Source organism: Myxocyprinus asiaticus, chromosome 11, assembly GCF_019703515.2.
Source record: "Myxocyprinus asiaticus isolate MX2 ecotype Aquarium Trade chromosome 11, UBuf_Myxa_2, whole genome shotgun sequence".
Lineage (NCBI taxonomy): Eukaryota > Metazoa > Chordata > Actinopteri > Cypriniformes > Catostomidae > Myxocyprinus > Myxocyprinus asiaticus.
The window spans coordinates 8,838,644-8,866,258 of record NC_059354.1 but is presented as its reverse complement, the minus strand read 5'-3'; the positions used below and the strand labels follow the sequence as shown (position 1 = coordinate 8,866,258).

Below are 27,615 nucleotides of genomic sequence, written 5' to 3'. Positions count from 1 at the left end.
TGATGTTTCTTTTTGATATTTTAGGAATTTAATAGAAGTAGATGCTTGAGAAATGTGTTTAGTTGAAATTCCTGTTAGAAAAGACCTTTTCTTATTAGTGTACATATATGAAAAAAGTATATATATTTTTTTCTTTTATAATTCGGTTGATACTTTCATGACATGTAGATAAGCAGTTGCTAGTCCTAAACAAATAAAATCCTGCTGAGATTGTCAGAATAAGGGAATAATTTTTTTTACATGATTCTTTTTATATTTCATAAAAGTAAAGTACACCTCACTATATTTATGCCTGGATATCCATTAACTTGATTAACTGATTAATTGATATTGTTCTATATTATGCAATAATGTTCTGTATATATCAGTGCTGTATATATCAGTAAGGATGTTATTATTGGTTATATATAGTGTGTGTGTGTGTGTGTGTGTGTGTGTGTATACATACATACATATAGAAAATCATTATTGTATACTGTATGTATGTACTATATGTATACATGTATGAACATAAACTATAATAATTTCAATATAAGCAAAACTATAACAGAGGTACCGGTAAATGAGTTAAGAGTCTGTAAATGACCATGAAAAAATTTAACCTTTTCCTTCTGTGGCAAATGTGGGATTTGTTCAAAATGATGAAATAATTTTTTTCTTCTGTAATTTCCTACGTCTTTTTTAGTGGATGAGTGTGCCGTTTGCTCTGTCAAACCCTGCTGTGTCAGACATCAGTTTTACCGCTGTAAACACAGTGTATCAGTCACCGTGGCTGGGTGAGATTGATCCATCTGATGGTTGGATGTGGGCTGATAACTTCTGTCTGCTTGTGAGTGTGTGAGAAAACATAAACACAAAGGGCCCTATTTTCACAGCTCTAGCGCTAGTCATATGTAAAAAAGTCAATGAGCATGGCCATTAAGTTTTCGTATTTTCGTGCAAGCATGCGCTAAGTCTGTGTAAAGTGCTAATGGGCTGGGTCAAGTGCAAATTAATTCGGAGTTTCTTCTCTGGTTATTTCGCCGTCTAGGTCCTATTATATTGTCCATTTCCTCAAGCACCAGCAATATAAACAAAAACAGCAGATTCATAAGAAGCTGATAGTGTAAATGGGCTGTATGCAATGAAGTAGAAGAATAGAAATATGGACTTACCTTTTTTTGTGCATTAACAAAAGAATGTCTGGCATATTTCTATGACAGTAACACACTCCTTTTATACACATGGAAAATGTGGTTCACATCAGGACTTGAATGTAAATTATAGCACTGGCATAGCCACGAGTGGGCCTGGGTGGGTCCCAATCAAGACAACTCAATCATTGTCTTATGCCCCTTATCTACCAACAGCCAAAAGCTTGCTGGCCTCGAACCACCAACTACTAACGTCAGAGGCTATTGGGATAATGTCAGCATCAAAGCTTTCAAAACAACAGCAGCTCAAAAACAAATCTAGATTGCTGTCATTATAACAAAGCTATTTACACACCTAATGGCGATCAGACGTGTTCAGTTGACGGGTGTCCTGTATCGTGCAGCGGCTCCAACCACTTTATGTTCATTGTCTAATAAAATATTTGTAACAACTTTCATATATGTGAATTGATTGCTAAGAATTGTATTAATTAGGCCATGTGTATTAAATAACTTCTAACCTGTTCATTAAAACCAGATCAAGTTGACATAAGATGCTGAATTAAATAAATTTGGGTGTTACAATGCTCTAAAAACTCCTGAAACTCAAAACTCCATCCACTTTATTTTTTAAGATAAAAGAATGTTAATTACATATATCCTATTTATTAATTGATTATTAATTGTATACGTTAAAACTTCTATTCACTGCACCAAAAGCAACTTGTGACGGCATAAATAAGCCCCTCTGAAATAAATTATTTTGGATAAAATATTCTCTCAAAACTCCTAAAACTATAAACTCCATCCATTTTTCTTAAGATAAAATCATGTTAATTAGTAATCATATGCATAAATTGCTTATTTTATTCATTACAACGTTCGTTGCATCAAAAGCAGCTTGTGATGGCATAAATAAGCTACTCTGAAATAAATTATTTTGGATGATAAAATATGCTTTCAAAACACCTAAGACTTCTAAACTCCAGCCTCTTTCCCCTCTGTACAACTGAAATAAAATTATGTTATTTGTAAATGTCGTATGCATAAATTTATTGCTATGAATCTTTGAAACAATCACAGGTGTAGCTCTGAATATGTTTTCTCTACCTCGGAACCTGATTCTTTTATGCCTTTTCTCTCTTACCTTGCTATCGCAGCAGTGTCATCTCTCCCTTGCTATAATGAGAGTGTAACACAATCAGAGAAATAAATAATTCATTTTATTGACAGTAAACCATACCAGAGACATAAAGACAATACCTATTTCTGTCAGTTTTATCCATCATTTTCATCTGTCCAAAGACAAGGCAGCAAATTGGGCTAGGATAAAAACTACCAAAAATGGTTGTCAGAATATCAGAAGACTCAAAAGCAGAGGTGAGTGAATAATGAGTCTTTAATGAAAAAAAAAAGAGGTTCGGGGGGAAAACAAACAAAAAAACAGAATAATATCACTGTAGGATGCTGGTGGAGCACAGAGTCCAAAACATAGAGTTCCATACGAAATCTTTAATCAGGGACTCGGCCAGTTCAGGAGGCAGTCCAATTAATGACTAGTGTCGTGAAACAATGAGAAACTCCAAGAGAGTCTGAAAACAAAGACAAAAACACAACTGACAAAACACACGACTGACAGAGTGAAAAAACTGGTAAACTGAACAAGGCAAACGGCACAAGACAATTCGACATCAGACAGCAAACAAAGGGGAGCTAAAGTAGGGAGATAAATCAAAAGGGTAAGGAGAGACAGGTGCCGCTGATAAACGAGCGCCGGGATAATCAGACCTGAGCGAATCAGCTGCGAGGGTGTGGCCGTCACGTGGCACCTGTCAAAATGAAAACAAACACACGAGGAGAGGGAATTCACAGAGACAGACAAGAGAAAAGCGGGTGGATCACACTGCGATCCTGACAATAGTCCATTATATGGTTAAAATTCTATGGTAAAACTGTTCCATTCTATTCTGTTTTTAAATTTTCTAAAATCTCTAGGGTAAATCTCCTGAATCGCCTAATAATATTAAATATCTGTTCTCAGCCACAAGGTCTCCTGACGTTCCATATGTTTCGCATGTAAAATAATTTTTTTCTGAATGTATTCAAACATGTGTATTGTTGATTGATCATTAAATATTCTTAAACTAGACAAACTTTAGTGGCTAAATGTCCAATATACACCCCTGGCTGGAAATAATTAGCTCAACAATAAAAACATTTAAATACGTAAAAAATACAATAAATAAAACATTTACAGATCTCATGCAATCGATAATTTCTCTCCGCCCACCCACCCAAAGTTTATGCCTACGCTACTGAATTATAGAATAATGTAAGTATTATTAATCATATTGATCAAGGTGACACACAAATCATGGCTAGTAATAACAGTGATTGTTATAGGCTGTTGATCGAGGGATCATTCGCTTCTACTAGTCAAGTTTGCTTCAAAAATTGTATTCATTTATTGAAACAAAAATATTTGTAAATTACAATTACTCTTTAAACGAAATGAAAATATAATCAAAATAACAAAATGGTCAAAAAAGTCATATACCAAATCAAAACATTTTACCCTCTCCAACTTCTTTCACCAGCTCCTTTTGCAGTGACATAAAAATCACTCTACGACAACAGGTGGGAAAATACCAGTACAAACTAAACCATAAGTAAAATAATATAAACATAATGATAATAATAATGATAATAATTAAAAAATAAAACCATAACCTATACAGTAGATATTTTAACACAAATCTGCAAGTTTAGGAACTTTAGACTTTAGACGTTAGGCTTTGCGCTGAAAACAGACGTGGGTCTGAATAGCGCAATGACCTGTTTCTCAGGAAAATAGCAAATTGCACTTTGTTCCACTTCATTAACATACAATACACCCACAGTTTACGTGCATACACCCACAGAGAGCGCAAAAACTCCCACCCACGGCCACTCGCTCTTTGTGCTGGCACAAAAATTGCGCTTAGAATTAGGGCTCTTTCCAGGGCGTGCTGAGTGACTCCAGTCAGGCTTCCAAAGCAACCAATTGGCCCCGGTTGCTAGGGAGGGTAGAGTCACATGGGGTAACCTCTTCGTGGTCGCTATAATGTGGTTCTCGCTCTCGGTGGGGCACGTGGTGAGTTGTGCGTGGATGCCACGGAGAATAGCATGAAGACTCCACGCACGCTAGGTCTCCGCGTTAACGCGCACAACAAGCCACGTGATAAGATGCGCGGATTGACTGTCTCAGACGCGGAGGCAACTGAGATTCATCCTCCGCCACCCGGATTAAGGCGAGTCACTAGACCACCACAAGGAATAGAGCGTATTGGGAATTCCAAATTGGAGAGAAAAGGGGAGAAAATAAAAAATAAAAAATAAAAAAAAGAATTAGGGCTCTCACGAATATTGTATAAGACGTAGCACATGTCTATTGTGCATAGCACTGCACTAAGCGCCGCCATGAAAATAGAGCCCAAAATCGTACAAACTCCAAACAGAGAAACACTGTACATTAACATTGAGTTCTCAAGGATATTTTATTTATTTATCTGCTAGTTTTAGCAGAATTAAACTGAATAAAAAAAACAAGCAAAATTGTGTTGTATTTCCCTCTATTTTACTTTTTTGGAGTATGTTTTTTGTTAGAGTGTTTTTCTTAAAACAGAAATGTCACATTAAATAAAAAAATAAAAAAATGGTTTCAGTATGAAAACACTACAAAGACCTCAATTTAAATGTAGAATTTGAAAATCAGTAAGGTGCTGTATGACTCTATACTGTATATAGTCCATAAATTATCAAATCTGGTGAGAAAATATAGTTAAAACTGAAAACGTGCATTTGTTACCTCAATGAGCTATTTTTGACCTGATCTGACCCTAACAATGACCTTCGTTTGTGTAACTTAATGTAATAAACTTCAGAGTATATTCAGTTCATTTAGATGTTACCACATGAAGCACATTTCTTAGGTTACTGAACCTGACAATCAATTTAACTGTTTTGCAATAACAGTTTTGCTATTATAAAGTTTTTAGACCTTATATTTTTCTTCCTGATACAGTACCCTGACAATTCTGTGAATATGCTTGCAACCATTTTAAAACATATTTTTGTGTTTTGTAGATATTGGGTGGGATCCCATGGCAGGTGTATTTTCAGCGTGTTCTCTCTGCTTCTTCTGCGAGTTATGCTCAAGTCCTGTCATTCCTTGCTGCTTTCGGCTGTTTAGTCATGGCTGTTCCCTCTGTGCTGATCGGAGCTATTGGGGCATCCACAGGTAACATGCATGCTTAAAAACATTAACAGCAAAATATTTCAGCACTGTTTGTGTGCTTTAGAGACCTGCGCCAGAATGTTGCTCAGAATATTCCTAAAGCTGATCTGTTTTACCACTTGTAATAAGAGAAGATGCGAGTTGAGTGACGTGGGATTTCACAGCCTCATGCTGATGACTCCAGATGTTTGCTGTCATGTATATTTGAGAAGTTGTGCATTTAACAGAATCTACAGGGGCTTAATTAATGTTGTTGATCACAGGCTTGTGAATCAAAGTCTTCTCAATCAGCAGATGTTTACTGTATGCCACCTCTAATGAATAAAGGCATATTCACAAAACACATCACACATCACTTCAAACATATTTTTACAGTTAAATGGTGCGCATTATTTTAAATAAGAAATATTTTTATTATACTAGAAAAAATTGAATACAGTAGTACAGTCTAAAGGTCTCGCTATAAAAACGCATAAGTGTTCCACCAAACATTTTTACATACCCCAGGTCATTAACGATCAGGCACGTATATCTATCACAAATGAGTCTACAAAATTCCCTGATAGAGTATAATTTTCAAAGCATTTTCAAGACAATTAGAAAATAATAGAATAGAAAATATTCTGTTTTATTCTGATGTTTTATTTTTCACTTTTCAAAGAGATGATGCAATATAAATGATAGACTGGATTCAGTACTTCCACACTGAAATTTCACGAGACGCAACTGGCTGTCAAACACATATTGAGCTACTTATACAGTAACACATAAGCTGCACATATTTTCTCCAGCACTTTTTAACTTCAGTTTAATTTTGCATGAATATAGTACTCATTTGTCAACAATGCAATAGACATCCTGTGATAGTAAAATAATATCGATATGAAATAATCATAAAAATATGATTTATAGAAGCACAAATATATAGTGTGATACTATTACATATCTTGGGTCACTATAACAACCATATACACTTCTGGCAATTAAGCAATTAGAAAAAATACATATTTAGCAATTTTTTACTTTTTTTATTATATGTACAGTATTCATAAGGTACAGCCTTATTCATAAGGAGATAAGGTTCATGAGGTTGAGGAACAGTAAAGAGGTGTAGGCATAACTCCAAAAAATAGATGAGGTAAAGAAAGGTAGAATGAGGTCCCAGGTCAATAAAGACTTGAGGAATTAATATAAGGGTTTGAAAAGAAACGGGATATTCATTGAGAAAATGTAAGGCAGAACTTAATTTTATTTATGGGGAATTGATTGTATGGTAAAAAGTGACAACATGACATGTGGCTAAAAAATAAGAGGGTCTGATGAAGTTTTTTCTTTTTTGATCCTGGTCTTTATTTCTTTACAGAACAAAAACCTTTATTTAATTATACAGTATATATTATATATTTATATATGACAAACCTTTATACATTTATACATAATATAGAGTATATATGATTTTAAGTTCAGGCATGAAATTCTACATGGTCCAAAGCTGGCCCTTTGACATGTAATCTGTTGGCCAATCAGCTTGCGTGCTCTGACTTTGTCTAACATTTCAGGGTGATTGTATATACAGTATGTCTAATTGTGCAGCAGCAGCATAATCAGATCTAATCCACCAAGACCAAACCTACTAATTTGTCATATCCATTAAAACACCTTCAATTTATACTGTTGTGTTCATGACTGAAATATAAATAGCATTGTGTATATATATATATATATATATATATATATATATATATATACTGTATATACTATATACTGTATATAGTATGTATATGTCCTATGTACATTATATACTATAAATATATATATATATATATATATATATATATATATATATATATATATATATATATATATATACTGTATATACTATATACTGTATATAGTATGTATATGTCCTATGTACATTATATACTATAAATATAAATATATATATATATATATTATCAATGTGCACTGATGATTCATTCACAATAAGATCAAGAACATGTATTAAGAAAGTTGATGTTATTTTGACTTTAATAAGATTTATTATTGACTTTTTGTTTTATATGTTTAGACTGGAATCAGACATCATATGGTTCGATTCCTCCAGTGGAGAAGGATGAATCTGATATGATCTTGCCCATTGTACTCCAGCACCTCTGCCCACCCTTTGTTTCCTTCTTTGGTTTGGGGGCAGTGTCAGCTGCGGTGATGTCATCAGCGGACTCATCTATTCTTTCTGCTAGTTCCATGTTTGCACGAAATATTTACCAACTCGCTTTTCGTCAGTCAGTAAGTTTATGATGCTATTAACCAAGTTGTGACTGCTTATGATCATATTGTCTTTTTGTCATATTTCCGATCACCAACTCAACACTTGTAAATAAAACAGATGAACTAAAAAAAATTATGCAGCATCAGATACAGACTATGTTCAATGCAAACATTTACAAATAAATGGAGGGCCCCACTCCATGTACAGTACCATCTACTCACCAAACAGGCTACTGTATGTGTAGACAAACTCCATTCTCCTCTCCTTCATTGCCTCAAATATATATATGACCATATCGTTCAGTCTTTCACATGTTTTAGATCTTCCAATAACTTTTTTCCCATCGATATTTTGGCATATTTTGAAAGTTTTTCTTCACCTATCGTGTTGGCCACAAGCAGGCTTGATGAAGCGTAAACGTAATACTGAAAGATGATTGGCTTGAATTGTTACCTCTAATAATGATTGGTTATGAACGCGGAAGGAGGCATTTTTATTTAATTTAGCCTCCATTGGGCCTTTTATGGAAGCTTTTTGAACGGAACCAGATGATGTTGCTCCATTTGAACATCCATTTTGATTGGTCAGTTTACTAATGAGAGGAGGCATTATGCCGTCAGTCTCCTCTGGCATTCATACCGATTCATACAGTAAATTAAACTCACCTGTCTAACGTACATTAAAGACAAATAAATCGAAAAACATATTTTTTGCATTAAAGGCATCTGAGTTGTGTGTGTTAGTAAGTAAAGTGATTAAAACAACGTGCATTTTGAATACATTTTTGCAGAGGCTGAGCCTCCCTTGCCTCCTCCGACCAGCCACAGCTGGTTTTCGCACAGATCAAAAATCCCATAGACTTATATCAAAAGAATGTTCAAATGGGACAATAGATGAAGTTACTGTTAACAAACAAACCCGGTTTCTTTTGGCACTGCAGATAAGATCTGCTATCAATGGGTGCTTTGCTCAAATTGATCTGAAAATGCCCTAATAGTGCTGTTTGTGGGGATAAACTTAAACACTCCATTTCCTACAGATTATTGGAGATTTGGGCTTCTTTAAATTTCCACCAGGATCGATTGAATATTGAATATGATTATATTGACGTCAAGTATTATTGTTTAATGTACAGTAGTATATGTGGACCAATGACTTAAGCAGTAAAGATGCAAAAAAATGGCACCTCCCTTTGGTATTCACGGTTAGATATGTAACCCTTTTTTTTTTTTTTGATGATGATGATGGTAATGATACAATTTTATGCTATTTTGATCTTTTTTTACATGTAAATGTATACATTTTACTATTAATTTGCATAAACAAATAAGCAATGTTTTTATTATTATTATTATTTATGACTTGAAAAACATGTAATGCCAGTAACAGCCAATAGATGGCTGTAGCCACTTACAGTGTAGTCTGATGGTTTGTTGACTAGCTAATTGTTTATTTTATCATAAGATATGCATTTAGATATATATTTAGGCATTATCAAACAATTATTTGTAAAGTTTAGCATTTTTAAATTGATTTAAAGTGTCAGTTTTTGCAGTTAATGTCATTATGCTTGCAATCAAACCTGACCATGGTGTTACAAAGAGAAGACACAGAATTAGCATTTTTCTACCAATAATTTATTTCAAACATAAAAACTTAATAACTCAGAGTACATGCATAATAATGTCAAGAAAATGAACATCAAGAAACAGAAATGAACTGCAAAACTGAGGATGTTTTAGAGTCACACCCTGTAATTTATGTCTGTTTTTTCTGCATTGTGGCTGATTTATTGATTGTATTTGACAATCAAGAAAACTTTGCTCTGTTTTTTGGCCTTTCCCATTCATTTTCAATAGTCTGTCAATTCTGACCACGAATACCAAAGGTGTTGCTTTTATTTTATTTTCTACAACCACTTAGACTTGTTGAATAAAGCTAATTTTTTTAATTTATTTTTAGTTTTTTTGTATGTTCAGATGGCAAATGGAGGAAAAGTCAGCAAGTCTTGTACTGCTCAGATAAAGGAAAACATATTTATTAAGCAAGAAACATTTGTTTTGGTCAAAAATGACCGAATACCATAGGAGGGTTAAGTATGTGAGGAAGTAAATTCATCAACCTATTACATGTTCAACAGAATCATTCAGGCATATTAAACCAAGTTAAAACTGGTTTTGTCAATAGTCCAGAAAGAACCTACATACCTTACTTCAATATAAACCATAGATATTCTATTATAATAATTTTGATTAATACTAACAAACATTATTTTATTTTATAATGTTTTTAAAATGATTAAAACTGCAGTGCTGCATGTATCGAAATATATATTGAAATCTACTACTCAGAAGAACCCATACACTCGGTTGTCTGTGTTAATTTCAACTATTCAAACTCTAACCGTCAGAAAATCCATCCATCTATTTATCAAACCATCTGTGTTATTTTGATGGTTCTAAGTACATTAACTATCAAGCAGATTTTGTACAAGTAGATTTATTTTAGCATTATATTATTTAATTATACACTATACTGTATACCAACCTTATCTCATGACTAGTTGTAATTATAGTATGAGATGGCAAAATCATAAGAAATCATACAAATTGCCTCTTAAAAAAACATACAACTTTTACTCCCATAGAGAAAAATAAACAAACCAACAAATTATGTTTTTAAGATTTTTCTAACCACAGTCTGACCACCAGTGATGGGCAGTATTTCAGATACATGTATTTGAAATACGTATTTGAAATACAAGAAACTATTTTGTACTTTGTATTTTAAAGTCTTAGAAAAAAAATCAAATGTAATTTGTATCTAAATAAATTTAAGTTTGGTATTTGTGTATTTTCAAAATATATAAAATACTTTGTGCCAGTCAACCTCTTAATAAGGCTGCTGATTTCATGTATCGACTAGTTCCGTCATGCCCCCCCCAACCCCAACTTTCATGCACACGAGCTGGAGCTGTCAGAGAGAACGGCTCCATCTAGCATTGGGTGAACTAATTTTCTGCATTCCTGCAAGGAAATATGGAGTAAGATAAGGTGAGGATGTGATGGTTGATTCTACTTGTTGCAAAAAACAATAATTGCTGGCAACTGTTATTTAATTTCCATTCAAATATTAAGAGAGCTATGATACACCTCGCCAGCCAATGCAATGCGTGTCAATAGTGAGGAAATCAAAACTAGTTAGCCGCTGTCATGATTCACTATTGTTTGCCTTGTGTTTTGCCTTGTGGACTACATTCCCCATAATTCACTGCCCTCATCACTACCAGCTGTTCCCAATTGTTTTCACATGTCTTCCATTACCTCATTTATCCTTGTGTATATAATCCCCTGATGTCTGCTCTTTGTCAGTTGTTATGTGTTTCTCTCTTGTTCATTTACCTAGCTCCCATCGTGGATGTTTGTTTGTTTGTTTGTTTGTTTGTTTGTTTGTTTGTTTGTTTGTTTGTTTGTTTGTTTGTTTGTTTGTTTTATTCCCCAGTTCTTTGTTCTGTCATGTTCCTGAGTTTTCTATGTTAATTTATACCACACTTTGTTTCTTAATTAAACTTCTTAAGCCGCACTTAGATCCTGCTCTTGTGTTTCCCTTTTAAACGTTACAGCTGCCAGCTAGCGAGCAAGTCTAACTATAGTTAGCGAGTTCACTAGCTATCGTTAGCTAGATCGCTTGCTAACAAGCTAAAATGGAACATCATTCAGATTTGCCTTCAGTTAACATGAAGGAATAAAATAGCACTGGCAAAGGGAAAATACCATTAGCACTAGCATTGGACATTAGCACTAGCTACTAAGTCTTGCTAGCTAATTGGTTGTTGGTGTTAAGGCAATGTCTCACTAGCCGATTTTTTCCAATGACTTTCAGATGTTAGCTCATTAACATAATCACCACCCAGGCAGAGGGAGACAGAGTGCACTTTACTGTTTCTCAGCTGGAGGTGTTAATCACTTGACTGTCATTGAGGAGGGTCTTGTGTTCTCGTCAAGTGACCAAAGAGCTTCTTTAACAGAAGAACGGACAAGACGTCAAGCTGATGTGAATGCTTTCATCACATTCAGATTCTGGATGAGAAGCTTATTGCGCTTTGGATTCAACAAGTATTTTTGTTTGACTAATATGTCATATCAAGACAGACTATTAAAAGAAAAATATTTCTGCTGCCCAGATCTTTGCACAACGCTGATTACCACTTACCTTGAGTCACGAGTTTGAATCCAGGGTGTGCTGAGTGATTCCAGCCTGGTCTCCTAAACAACCAGATTGGCCCGGTTGCTAGCGAGGGTAGAGTCACATGGGGTAACCTCCTCGTGGTTGTGATTAGTGGTTCTCACTCTCAGTGGGTTGTGCGTGGTTCACGGAGAGTAGCATGAGCCTCCACATGCTGGGAGTCTCCGCGGTGTAATGCACAACGAGCCACATGATAAGATGCGCGGATTGACTGTCTCAGAAGTGGAGGCAACTGAGACTTGTCCTCCACCACCCGGATTGAGGTGAGTAACCGCGCCACCACGAGGACCTACTAAGTAGTGGGAATTGGGCATTCCAAATTGGGGAGGAAAGGAAAATAATTTTGATACTTCATTGAATGGCCAATTTTACATGTATTTTGTGTATTTTCAAGATACAAAATACTTTTTTTTTAATAGAATTTTTTTTTCAACACAGTATTTGGTATTTTATTTTTATACATTTAAACTGAGGTATTTTGTAATTTTATTTTAAATACATTTTCATGTATTTGTGCCCATCACTGCTAACCACCACAAAGCTAAACCTACAGTAACTATAAAGTCTAACCCTTTATCCAAACACTATAACTAACCATGATTTAAATAGGAAAATAACTTGAGTACTGTATAGCACAGAAGAAAGAAAACATTGCTTGGAACAAGAGGACAGAAGCGTATATAATGATCGGTTGGTCTAAAGTCTGACCTTTTCCTACAAGTCAAGTTATACGAGATTTCACCATCTTGTACAAATTATTATGAGTTGTCATGAGACTCTGTTGCATCTGACAATTTGTTTATATATATATATATATATATATATATATATATATATATATATATATATATATATATATATATATATATTGTAAATTCTGTATAGTACTGTAAAGATTTTTACAGTTTGCAAATGTAAACCGCACACTGAAGCATTGTAATTGTAAGTTACTCTAAGAAAGTTTATGTGAGCAGAAGTATTTGATTTATTGAAAAAAAAATATTTTGTTTTGTGCGTGTCTCTGTGCAGGCGTCAGACCGAGAGATTGTGTGGGTGATGCGGATCACTATCTTTGTGTTTGGGGCGTTAGCAACCGCTATGGCTCTCCTAACTGGCTCTGTTTATGGTCTGTGGTATTTAAGCTCAGATCTGGTGTATGTCATCATCTTCCCACAACTCCTCTGTGTGCTCTTCATCAAGGGTACAAACACCTACGGATCCGTCGCCGGGTACGTCTTCGGCCTGCTGCTGCGGATCGGTGGGGGTGAACCGTATCTCAAGTTTCCACCGTTCATCTACTACCCTGGCTGGGAAACCAGGGAGAAGGTGCACCATCTCACCCAGGAAGTGGAAAGCTTTGTAGAACAGAGGTTCCCTTATAAGACAGTCTCTATGCTGGCTTCGCTCTTGAGCAATGCAGCTTTCTCATATTTGGCCAAGTATCTGTTCGAGAGTGGAACTCTTTCTCCGAAGTATGACTTCCTGGATGCAGTAGTTTCTAAGCACAGTAAAGAAACGATGGACAAGACGACCCTTGTCACCAGTGACAACATCATTCTGTCTGAATTGGCACCAGTGAAGCCCAGACACGGAAGTTCTCTCGCAGGAACGTTTATAAACACAGACGTACTTACTGGAGAGGGAGACATTAGTCCAGACTTTAATGATGATCATGAGTAGAGGGTCTTATTTTCACATCTCTGATAAAAGGAGTGATTCAAAGATTTACATTGACATGCTGAAGAGTAGAAACCTGGAAATGGAGGATATGAGGCAGAAGGGGGAAAATTGTGCAGTATTCATGGAATACATTTGTTATGACGTGACACAACCTTTTGATGGTATGTATGAAACATGCTTCTATTTTATTTTTATTTTTTATTTTTTTTGTCCTGCTAAGAGAGCTAAAATATTGAGAAACAATCAGCCACTTTTTATAGTAATGCATAATTTATATCTTATTTTAAAGGAACAGATCATCCAAAAATGTAGGTGTTGTAATCATTTACTCACCCTTATGTCATTCCAATACAAAAGGAAACATGTTCAAGCTGCTCTTTTACATACAATGTAATTGAAAAAAAAGATTTCACATAAAAGCACCATAAAAGTATCATAACAGTTTCATAAAAATAGTCCATACAACTCTATTCCAAGTTTTCTGAAGCCAAATCATTTTTTTATGACAGACAAAAATATAAGTCATTATTCATACAGCCTGATCTCAAGAAAATTCTGTGACTGTGATGACATTTATGCAAAATCACATTATATGATTCCTTACAATTATCGCAGCAGTGTCGAGGTGAAATGTCCAATATGTGGCACTAAATGCGAGTTAAATGTTCTTCCAAAAACATGAGGTTTTGTAAGTTTAATGCTTTATCGAGTTTTAAATGAACAAAATAGACCTCCCTACCATAAACCTTAAAGCAATGTTCTGAGTTCAAAACAATTTAAGTTCAATCCACAAAAAATTTTATTTTGACTCATCCCTCCGTTTCTTTAAAAAAAAAAAAAAAAAGCTAAAATAGAGGTTACAGTGAGACACATACAATGAAAGTGAATGTGGCCAATTTTGGAGGGTTTACATGCTGAAATGTGAAGCTTTAAAGTAATTTTTGTGGTAATCAGCATTAGCCACAAATCCTGTCAATTGAGCTTAACTTGTATTGAACCTGGAACATTTCTTTAAACCTAAACCTAAACGATAGTGTCAGAAAAGCAAATGTTAGATAAAAAACACAATTGCTGAAACAACCACATCATTTTGTGGTGGTTATTACACACTCGGCTCACGTGTCGACTCACGTACTCTTTAGGACTCGTACTTCAGTCCTTTGCATTGCTTTTTTTTCCTTTCGGAAGTTTGACAGCCCCTGGTCAATATGTGCTTTCATAGCGTGTAAAAGAGCAGCTTGAACATTCTTCAAAACTTCTCCTCTTATGTTCCACAGAAAAAAGTAATATGGGTTTGCAACAACATGAGTAAATGATAACATGTTGGGGTTAACTACCCTTTATTTGATTTTAAGCTTTAGATGTTCAAATATGTTAGACTGAACAAATGAACTAGAACATTTCGACTGAAAGTCGGGATCAGATTAACTTGGATGAGAAGTGACGTATTACCCAAGACCTGATGATGACAAGATGATAATAAACAGCAATTGTCAAAGAGCAAGAGTGAAAATGTTCATTATTACTTAATTAATTATAATCATCTCTATGAAGGAATATGGCTGTATTTACCAAGAATGGCAGGTGTAAAATGGATGTTTATAATGACCGTCCTTGACTGTCTTAACTTGAACATGTTTACGAGAGATGTAGTGTGAACTGTCAGGTAGTTTTAACAATTTCAGACATTTCTGTCAAGGGGAAGAAATCACATAAATGTGATAGCGAGACAAACAGTCCCAAATGCAGAGGAACAGTTCAAAGGATTTATTTTCAATAAATGTGAGTAGTCACTGTGGATGTCGAGGATACCGGCACTGGCTGCAGCAGCGGGGAGAGATGACAGAGAAGCATGTGCGCTGTGGCCACGCCTGGGGCAATCCATGAAGAGTGTGTTCGTAGAATGAGTGTGTGCGTTGTGGAAGTCAGGAATAGATTCATGGAATCCTCCGTTGAAGCTTAATGAGGTGCAGAACGACACCCAGCAGGGTAGGGCGATCTAGCTCCCGACACATGGGCAAAGATGAGGTATCCTCTGTGGAAACCCAGCTGACATGCAGTGAACTGGAAGGCAACCACACAACCGACACACAGGCAGGGTTGGGGAGTAACGGAACACATGTAACGGGATTACGTATTTAAAATACAAAATATAAGTAACTGTATTCCACTACAGTTACAATTTGCATTTTATTGTCATTTGTTTCATTTAATATTTAGTCCTTTCAGATGGAAAACATTTATACATATAAATGATGCGATTCATAGTGCATTTGAACAGCAGTGAAACACTTTCTTATGATGTGTTACATTCATACGAGCAGACAGAGAAGTAAGTTTGAAGTAAGTTTGGAGCAGAAGAAATAGAAATAAACCTTGTGTAAATTGTCAGCTTTACGCTAAGCTAAAATGCTATTTCTAGACATTTTACATGCACGTTACCAGGCACGATCATATTTTTTTATCAAGAAAATCCACGTTGGATCATAATTTCTTTTTTTGTAGTAAAAACTTTGATATTAGGGCAAAAATCGTATTCTTGATAATAATTTTTGTATTGTTTTCCTGTAAAAATATCTAAAAATCCTTAAAACAAGATCAATTAGATTTATCTTGTTTTAGAAACAACACTGCATAATATATTTAGGTTTTTCAGAGAATGTATTTTTAACGTGTATTTTGTCTTACTGTACTGGCAGAGTTTTTATAGTCAAAACAAGTGAAAAAATCTACCAGTGCTGAAGAAGTAATCCAAAGTATTTAGAATACGTTACTGACCATGAGTAATCTAACAGAATACATTACAAATTACATTTTACAGCATGTATTCTGTAATCTGTAGTGGAATGCATTTCAAAAGTAACCCTCCCAACCCTGCACACGGGCAACCAACAGATACACGAGACAGAACCAACTAGGCAGAGAGAGTGAGGTAAATTACTTCACATCAAACAACAATCTAGCAAAGATACTGAGAACATGAAGGGCTTAAGAAGGGAGTAAATTAGAGGAGAACAGGTGTTGCTCAGCACGCTAATCAGTGGCATGATCAGCGTTCCCCCGGGAACAATCAATGTTCCTATGGAAACGCTGATCATGCATGCCCGCCGTGCCTGCGAGACATGGGGGAGAGAAAATAACAAAACAAACAAAACAAACCGGCAAACTCACCGGAGCCGTGACAATAAAGCATTAACAAAATAGATAATGTATATTACAAAATAGATAATGTGTAATATATATATATATATATATATATATATATATATATATATATATATATATATATATATATATGTATATGTAACACAAAAGGAGACGTTTTAAATTATTTTCACGCTGCTGTATTTTCTGCTAAATGAACAAATGTTAATGTATAATAATATAAATTAGAAAATTACAATTGTTAAATTTTAAATTTAAATATAGAGAATAGAGAACTATAATATAGATTATTATTGTCCAAATGTTAATGTAAGTGTTGTCGGATTTGTTTAAAATTTCAGATTATGGTGTGTTAAAGTTGCCTTAATTTAATATATGATACCATATATTGCCTCGGCATCTGTTCAGACATAAATATGAGTGTATATACTTTATGATTGTGTAGCCCCAGTTAAACAGGTGTATATTTAATGTTTCCAGCAAAACTGTGGAGAATATGTCAGTTGTTAATCTATTTTTGTTGTTGTAAAATGAAAAGTATATTTTTGTGTGGTAGGTGTATTTCTTCTATATCTAACAAATGAATTTATTAGCTGCTTCAGAGGAAAATAATAGAAGTCTAATTTTGACAAACAGTGCTGGAGGAAATATTTATTTAGCTATTTATTTTATAATAGAGTGAAAAATATGTGGGGTATTGAAAATAAATTGTTTTTTGACATTATGGCATGTGTGTGTGTGTTTTATTTATTTTTTTTTTTTTAAAGCAGACCATTTTGAAGCTATAGAGCGACATAAATTTGAGTGTCATAAATTTAACCAGTTGTATATATCTGAGATTCTCAGTTCATTGCTATCCATGATTGTAAGTGTTGGACAGTGTAACATGTTCAGAGAATTTAATTTGGCTGTAATCCTATCAAGCACATAACCAGTCATGGGATATTATTTTAAGACCAACCCTATAGAAATAACTATCTAGATTTCTGTATTGACTATACAAATTTTGTATGACTCCACTTGGCATGAAGATCCACAGCAGCAAAAGATAGTAATAGGTAGTAATTATTCAGCCACATCAACAGGAGAAATAAGGCATTTCTGATTGTTTAGAATCTGTTTTCTACAGTAGTTCTATGGATCCAGTCACAAAACCCTTATAACATGTTGCACCCACACAATAGCATAATTGCCGAAAAGCCCAATACATTATTCCTGATATAATAAACCACAAACTACAATGTAGCACTGGATGCTCACTTTTATATGATGGATCACTTTATTATATCAGCTTGTTTTAAAGCGCATTCCAGCGAGCAGAACATGTTAAATGGGTTTACAATATGGAAAGTGTAGGGCTTTACTGGTTGTTTAGATCAGTGTTACTATCAGAAATAATTAATAATTATTTATTTAGTTATTAATTATTATTTAAATTAATTAATTGAGTCTAACTCATTAAAACCTCATATGAGGCTCCAGTAAATGTAGTGTGCTACGTTTAGGAGTGGGTTTGGTTATTAGCAATAATTAATAATTATCAAAGATAATCATTCATTATTAAAATCAATAGAACATTGATGAGAATCAATGTTAGCTTTTTTAATCCTTTAAATCAACAATTATCAAAGATACTCTCCAATCATTAACATTAATTAACATTAACACTAGCTTATTGATCATTCAAATTCAACAAACATCAAAGATAATTATCAATTATCAAAAATTAATCAAATATTGATAAGGATTACTATTGCCGGGGAACCACCCTGGAATCAGGGACTAATAACCAGATAGTAAAACAGTCTCAATATTAAATTGTTTTCTTAGGAAAATTGACATCCGAAGAATATTGATTTTTGGGAAAAAAACAATGAATGAAGGCTTGAATCCGAATATAACAAAGTTTATTTATGCAGTAATATCAATTAATAATTAATACAATGCAGTCAATAAACTTCCGACTTACAACTACAAACTAAACAGTGATATGATTAGATTTGGAAACCAAAATAATCCTATAACACATAAAGTGTGTGTGTGACAGTGTGTGTGTGTGTGTAAGGAGGGATGCGCACAAAATGGCGGACGTTACTCTCGTGGAGAGCATGTCACGTGAGACTTCCGGCCAGAGAATATGGCCGTGAATGTGGGCGGAGAGAAACCAGTCAATGGCGTCTACCCGCTTGTATGATAGCTTAGGAACAAAGCTGAGCTTTATCACTAAGCTATCTACTAGCCAAAAATGTGTGCGAGAATGTTTGTGAGGGGTCGCGCATGTGTGTGTGTGGTTAGTATGAGAGAGAGAGAGAGAATAAAGTGACGGCCCCAAAGCCAATTTCGCGATCGTGGGAGAGAAAGCAGCTGTTAGTTTATCACTCAGAGACACGGTGGACGGCTCGTAAACCGTCCCGCGGTCTTCGATTCTTCAATGGATAAACTCAGTGTGCCGGTCTCACCCGCGATGGTGGAAATGCACAACAGTCCAATGTGGTTGGACCACAATACAACAAATCAAATTCATGATAATTAATACCCTGAGTATTAATAATGAGCGGATATGGCTGTCCGTAAACTGTACAAGCAATAACCTTGATACACAAGAATAACACACTATAATATTCTATCTCTGCCCAAACTGAACCTCTTACTTGAATCATATGAGGACGTAGAATGTGTTCATCCGTCCTTTCACTCAGACTCGGTTCCTCAAGGCTCGGGTGATGACGGGAGGCCGTTTTCTCGCTCTGTCGGCTGGCAGTACAGCTGCTGATTCTCGGCGGGCTGGCGGAGAAATCAGCGACGTTGACTTGATTGAAGATGGAAGATAAATCTTTTATCTCTTCACTTCTGCAGGCAAATGGATGAAGATTAGGATTGCTCGGCGGTCTCCTTCGGATCCGTTAGAGTGTTCGGTGGAACACAGAGTAATCTCAACTCATCCAGCGAGATGGAGATTGTATGGCCACAGTTTCAAGTCGGATGTTACTTCCTTGTGCCAAGAGGCTACACTTGAGAGCAGCGATGAACTGCGTCTACACATGGCGAGAAAATCCCGGAAGTATTTCAGAGGTATTTCTACTCCTGATGATGTCATGGTTGAGGTGCGTTCTGTCGTGTGCCTCATCCAATAGGAGTTCGATCCTTTAGTGAGCAAGGCTTCATGGGATTTGTAGTCTGTTTTGGACTCCCTTTGTTTGATTTTGGCACGGTTTTTATCAGTAAGATTTATGACTTGGTATGTGGGCCTGAGTTAGGTTTTACAACTGTGTTAGGCCTGCCTTTGTCTTCTATCTGAATACATGTGGCCCACCAAAAGGCAGTTATTTTTGTTGTGAGACAAAGCTGACTTACTAAAGGTGTTGCTGTATTCTGCACTTGCAGTAATGCAGCACAAACTGTTCTGTGGACAGATACAGCTGACTGAAGATGAATGAGAGGAAACTGCTTAGCAGTATCTTAATTCATGTGGTATTTTGAGTTTAGCACCACTTACTATAATAAATTCCTTCAATTTTGTTCAGAAATCTTTAATATGTGCTAAATACAACGCATTCAAGGTTACACTGTATATATGAAATGAATTATAGCAGAGTAACAATCCATAAACCAACGAACATGAAAGGCTCATTTGTTCATCTTTTGTTGCAAAAATCTTATACAGGGTGATGCTGTCAGATGAATTTCCAATTAACTCTCTATAGCACAACTGACATGCCTAAACTTTAACATTCACATCACAATGACTGATAGAGAACTTAGATTTAGATGTATACACTGAACAGGTGGCCTTCTAAATGTGTGAAATACCACATAAAATCACAAATCAATATAACAATGTGTGAAATACATCTTTCAGGGGAGTTCTGAAAATTATCATTTGTTTTAGACAATAAAAAACTAATACATTAAAACTGAGGAGTGTCACAATAGTAAAACAGCAACTTACATTTGTCCCTGTGTTAAGGGTTTATAAAGGGGTTAATTAATGACTAATGAGGCATTTACAAATGCAATATAAATCATTGGTATGCAGTTCTAACAACATGAATAAATGGTGACTTTCATGCAATATTTACCAAATTGAGCATTTTTACATAAATATGGAAGTACTTAATAAATACACGTATTCGTACTTATATAAACCAAAAACATAAAATCCCATAACTCACGATTTATGTCAAAATGCAGCAAAAATCGACTATTATACTGAGATTGAAAGGAGGGATTATGTCATTTTTCTACAGTCTGCTTTGTGTTTCTATTCATGACTGTAATGTCTTGATTCACTTGTGTTGTCACCTTCCTTGTCACATTGATGTAAAAAAATAAAATGGTTTTAAGTCCTAGTTACCTAAAGTCCTCTGCAAAAACATTTTGCAGGTCTTCGTGCTCATTCACAGCATATATTATATAATAATGCCTGATGACCATTAAACCATATTTAACTTTATTTATATAGATTTCTAATGATGGAAACTCCTTAATAAATGCTTAATTCGTGTTCATTTTACAATAAGGTACATCTTCATAGGTTATTAATGTTGAATAAGTGTTATTACACATTAATAACATCTGAGCTAAAATGGCTCACTATTTGGCAAGTATTGCATTCAAGTCATGCATGTTGTTGTAACACATTTATAATGCCTTTGTAAATGCCTTATTAGTCATTAATGAATGCCTTAATAAGCCATTAACAACGGGAACATTACTATAATGTGTTGAGAAATGAGAACTGAAAAAGATAATTGTTAGAAGAACAGTTGCTTCATAAAAGTCCACCTGAAAATGAGGAAGTGCTTGTAGAGAATGCTTTTAGTCAATCATACACTAGCAGTGAACAGAAAGACTTGTTGAATGTGTTTGTTTGTTTGTTTGTTTGTTTGTTTGTTTGTTTGTTTGTTTGTTTGTTGTATGTTTAAAGCATTGTTCTGTTGGGAAATGTCAGAGTTCTCCATTGTCTCTGGAATTGTAGATTGATTCCACCTGTGCTTTACTGTAAGAATGGTATTATCAGCTGCAAAAGTTCAATTTTGGCCTGACTACAGAATATCCTCTTGACTGGTGAATTGGTAGCCTTATCACAAGAAATGCATGACACAATGTGAGAGCTATCAGCATGACCTATATGAAACATCATATAACAGTCGTGTAATTTGCTTCTGTGGAGCAAAAGACTTCAAAAGCAAAACATTCTAACCTACAACCACTGACCTGGAAATGCTACATCTTGTTTTAAAGCCTCAAATAATGGTGGTGGAGGAACTGAAAGAGATTCTGAGCAATTTGTTGTAATGCTTTAGATGTTCAGAGGAAAAAATAAATAACTAAATAAAAACAAGCCCTACAACGGCCTGTGGTGCTATCATCAGACTAAGTGCACTTCTAAAGCAAAGACGAACCCTGAAGCAACTAAAACATTCACTCTGACCCATGACAACGCAACACTTTTCATTCAAAGATGCCCATGTGTACTTTCAGCACAACTAACGCAGTTCAGTTTAAATGGTTTGTACCAGGATTATGATTATACTGTGACTGTTTTAAGATCTTTTGCATTCATATACTGTATATATATATATATATATATATATATATATATATATATATATATATATATATATATATATATATATATGCACACAGTACTGTAGTAGTGTCTGAAGAGGTGCCCCCCCCACCCCACATGCACATAGTCCCTAAAATGTATATATATTTACATTTATAGACAGTACACATGTAAAATGTGTAAGAAATATATTTTTTCCATAAAAATAAAAAAAATATTGGCTGTTGTAATCAAAGTCCCACATGAACTTACAAAATGTATATCAGGGTAAGATTCTTGCTGGCATGGTGTACAGTATACACTACTAAGAACCATGGTAACTTGATGTTAAATATGTATTTAAATTAATAGATCTCATTAATTGGGGGCCTGCATAGCTCAGCGAGTATTGATGCTAACTACCACCCCTGGAGTCGTAAGTTCGAATCCAGGGTGTGTTGAATGACTCCAACCAGGTCTCCTAAGCAACCAAATTGGTCCGGTTGCTAGGGAGGGTAGAGTCACATGGGGTAACCTCCTTGTGGTCGCGATTAGGGGTTCTCGCTCTCAATGGGGCATGTGGTAAGTTGTGCGTGGATCGCGGAGGGTAGCATGAGCCTCCACATGCGGAGTTTCTGTGGTGTCATGCACAACGAGCCACGTGATAAGATGCGTGGATTGACTGTCTCAGAAGCGGAGGCAACTGAGACTTGTCCTCCACCACCCGGACTGAGGTGAGTAATTGCGCCACCACGAGGACCTAGAAAGTAGTGGGAATTGGGCATTCCAAATTGGGGAGAAAAGGGGAAAAAAAAAAGAAAAAAGAAAAGAAAAAAGTTCTCATTAATGTTGCTTTCATTAGGCTACTACGAAAATTGTTAATACTTTATAATTACTCTAATTAATAAACTAATACATAGATCATATGCAATAAACTGTTAAGCATTGTATAGCTCATATGAGTGTAGTAATGTTCACGTTAACACGTTATCTTGTATTACCATATATAGCCTACATAAGAATGAATGGTTATTTGTTTTATATGTGTACTATGTTATTTGCTTTTCTGTGTATAGTTAAATTGTTTTCCTACTTAGAAATATACATTTATATGATTTTATATCACGAGAAAAAGGCACCACCGACAGCAGTTAAAGGCACGCAAAAAAAAAACATTTTGATAAAGTAGAAGTACAGGACTCAATTGTCTAGCATCTGCAAAGAGCAACAAAAACTAGCATGGGTGCAATAACATGCAGTATTTTCACAAAGTTTAATTGCATAAGTTAAATTTAAATGTATGTATATATATATATATATATATATATATATATATATATATATATATATATACGTTTAGCAGGAAAATACATTTACAGCTTAAATTATGGTTACTCCAGGGATGCTTGTCATCAGCATTAGACACTGGAAATATACCGCCCCTTACTGAAACGGGAAATATGATTGGTTAGCAAATATCCAATCGCGTCTGAAATGAACGTTCTGATTGGTGGATCGGCTTAGTCGGACTGTCGGTTTTGCCTGTGCCATCGGTTGCGCTCCCGCCTAAAGCTGCGTTCACACTGCCAGCGACACGCAGCGACAAAACGACCTCATCTCATTCATTTTCAATGATAGCTGGTGACTTCCAGCGACATGAGCGACGCCGACCGTTGGCGACCGGATGTGGGTGTGTCCAGCGATGCGACAGCCAATACTAGAGAAGACGGTAGAGCTCACGTGATCCTTCTCTCTCTCAGCTCCTGCAGTGATGGAAAGATGGAGGAAAGGCTAATCCTTATGTTAGAAATTTACCAGTATATGATATGTCTCTGCCCACGTACAGGGACATATTTAAGAAAAATGATGCATGGAAAGGTGTATCTGAGATCCAAGTAGGTTTAAATCATCAAATAGCCTGTAAAATTAACTATTAAATAATTTGTTTTGAAAATGTGTTACATGTATGACAGCAAACGAAACCAAATAAATTATCAGATATAGTGAATTAACATACCATATTAATAACCTTACTAATATTTTAATAATAATATTAATTGTAAAGAAACAGTGCTGTTTAGACTCTCCATACACACCACTACCGACCTAATCACTGGCAGTGTGAACGCAGCTTAATGATGCTCTGTGTGCATTTAGAGAGAATCTCTGTACACCACGGTAGTGGTGCCTGCAGCTGTACGGCTGTACGCACTGTGCGTACCATGAGCACTCCGACTGACCTGAAAAGAAAATTTCACCAATCAAATTTCTGTTGGTTGTTTAAAAGAACTAACAATGCCCAATTTGCAAATGAGTAATTCTTTTGAGTCGGTTCTTTTCAGTGAATTGGCCAAACGGGCTTGTTCAGAGCGCTCTCTCACTGCATCATTTGGAGTGGTTTCTCACACAGTAAAACAGTATCGGGATATTTATGAACACAGCACTGGATACAGTGTAAATTCACCTACAGTCAACTGAAACAAAAGTCTGTCTTTTTGAGAGGTAACTTTGAGAAACTTCAACTAGTGCTGTGTCATGTGAACAAGGGGCTGTTCAAACTGAACATGTCATTGCGTCTGCTCGCACTGTTTTTCAATCGTTTTCCATGTAAACATTCGCTAGATGGATGTCTTTTGACAACTGCGTCATGTTTCACTGTGTTTTTAGCATCTCTCACAGGGGTGCTGCATTTTTAGATGCTGTGTCAAGTTAAAAAAACTTCTTCAACTGATAAACACGCATCTCGAGACACCTGCGTTCGGCTCTATTCGTTGTTGTGCATTTTGCTTTTTTAGCGCGAAAATGCCTCTGTCTGAATGGTTACTGGAAGAAATGCTTAAGCCAATAGTTACATGAATGCTACTCATACTCGAGAAAATAAAGCAAATGCTTATCTCAAAGTCACCATAATTGAACACTTTGGTGTTGTTGTTTTAGAGGCCTGCAACCCGACGGGTTTCGGGTCAGGTTCGGGTCAGTTTTTCAAGTAGGACTTGGGGTTTGGGTTTGTATGAATGAAAAAATAAACAGGCCTACCAGTCTTGTTTCGCCCACGCGCTCTCACTCACAGACACGTGTGAACAGACGAGTTAGGGGCCATTCACACTGAACGTGTTAGCACCTGTTCTGTTTTCCCATTGTTTAAACACATGCTGGACGAATGTCTTTGACATTAGCACCGCGTCTCGCTTTTTCTTCAGTGTCACGCGCAGGACCGGCACATGTCAATTTAAAAAGAAAGACACCTGCACTCTGTTTCATTATTTGCGCTGCGCCTAGATTGTTGTCACAAAGATTCAATGTTCTGAACAAGTTCAGAATGCATAGAGCGGACTGTTGCAGTGTTTCATATTATATCAGATTGTTCTGCACCAAGTGAAGTTTCAGCAAATAAACGGTAAGGCAATGCTTTTTCCCCCTTCTGCTCTAGTGTACTAAGGGGCTGCCATGCCTTGTTAAAACTGTGTATATTTACTGTTTAAGTACTGTTATGAATGTTGCCTATATTCTTACAAAAAATACAGCCTATTGCAACAGTACTTGCTAGGAGAAGAAATTAGATAGTAAGCGATTTCGGGTTCGGGCTTAAAATCTGACAGTAACTTATCGTTCGGGCCGGGTAGGGTCGGGCCACACGGTCTCGGGTAAGGGTCAGGTTTCATTTTAAGGCCCGTGCAGACCTCTACGAAAGATTACTGCGCATACCCTCAGATTAATCCTGCAGGCGCCCATGCTTAACGGCGCTGCAGTATCGCGTTAGTAAATTTAAAAAGTTCCAGGTCAAAAACCTACTCATTGTTCTGGTGGCCATATTTATCATCACTTATTTCAGGTGGGCATATGCAAAATCCTAAGAAAGATAGGTGGCATATGGCGTACTACTGTATATACATATATACTGTATATATATATATATATATATATATATATATATATATTTGCACAGTTATCTTGGTAGTCACCACTGTATTTGCCAGGTTCTTTTGGGGTCTGCAGTCCTTTTTTGGCCTTTTATACATAACATGAGTTCACCTAGTTATAAGCACAGGAGTTGTAGTTGTGAGTTGGTAATTTTTCCTCTTAACAAAAAGCTCTTGTAGACAGGAGCCTAATTATGTTGAATTGTGTCAAGCAGAAGCTAGACAGCCAATAAACAATGAAAAATATCTGGCAACGATAATAGTGAACTCTATCTTCTTGCTTCCTTCTCATTTCAGAAAACAAACCCCATCAAGCTGTCGTTAAATCATTTTTCTTCAACTGTCTGAATTTTCTTAAAGAACGTGAAATAAAAGGACAAATTTCCCATAATTAGGTGCTCTAATTATAAACTGTAGATTAAAACAGTAAAATAAACGAGTGCTTGAATCAGTTGGATTATTATTGATGTGTTAATAGATGTCTCTCAGTGCTGTGTTCTTATCTTGCTGTGATTGCTGAGACGAGTGGATGCTTGTCTACCTCACTGCCTGTCTTTAATTAAACCGCCCACTCTCTTTGCACAACTCAGCACTGGTCACATTGATTACTTACTCATTTAATGACCTGTAAGTTCAAACACACCATTTTAAAACGGGTTTTATCAATTCAAGAGAAGAAATCTTTATGATGTTTCTTCAAAGGCAAGTGCAGAAAAAAGTGCTAAATGGATGTTCATTTCTTCCCATAATTCAACCTCTGTCATCTCTGACAATGTCAAACAATGCATTTCTATTAAATGAATAAATAGTTACCTTTATTTATTCACAACATTAAAAGTTAAATGCATTATTGAAGTAATTTTTTGGCATCATAAAGCAACATATTCTTGGGTTGGACGTCAGTTATATATGACTTAGCTCAGGCATGAAACACATGGCACAAGCTAATAGGTTCTTTGAACTTGTTATCTGTTATCCAATTAGCTTGAATGATGTAAGCTGTAAGGTCTTTTGACTTGTAATCAGTTAGCCAATCAACTTAAGTTATCTCTTATGCCTAACATTTAAATTGCTCCATTTTGCAGAAAAGCCAGTTTCACTGCAGTGCGCTGCAAGAGTTTTCTCTGAAACCCTCCACCTCCCCAGCTTCACATGTCTAGATCTGCAGCAGCTTGTCCACATGCTAACTCAGTCTGTCAGTGTATTTTCTAGCAGTAGCAAGTCTTCGTACTTGCTCTGCAGCAGCTGCAGCTTAGCATATCTATTCCACCAAGACCAAATCCTATAAATATCTCATACCCACGTTAACATGCTAAATCTTTCCAAAAGTTGTCATGACTGAGCTGCTCGTACTAAAGCTGGTAACACTTTCTATG

At 35.7% G+C, this 27,615-nt stretch overlaps 1 protein-coding gene across 1 annotated transcript in view; it reads left to right on the top strand.

The window, feature by feature from the left end:
- The window catches only part of LOC127447754 (high-affinity choline transporter 1), a 30,377-nt gene extending 16,774 nt beyond the window's left edge, over positions 1 to 13,603 (top strand). The window contains exons 6-9 of the mRNA XM_051709799.1: positions 686 to 829; positions 5,259 to 5,412; positions 7,478 to 7,695; positions 12,953 to 13,603. Coding sequence (XP_051565759.1) covers positions 686 to 829; positions 5,259 to 5,412; positions 7,478 to 7,695; positions 12,953 to 13,603 — 1,167 coding nt within the window. The remainder of the gene's footprint in view (positions 1 to 685; positions 830 to 5,258; positions 5,413 to 7,477; positions 7,696 to 12,952) is intronic.
- The last annotated feature ends 14,012 nt before the right edge of the window (positions 13,604 to 27,615 follow it).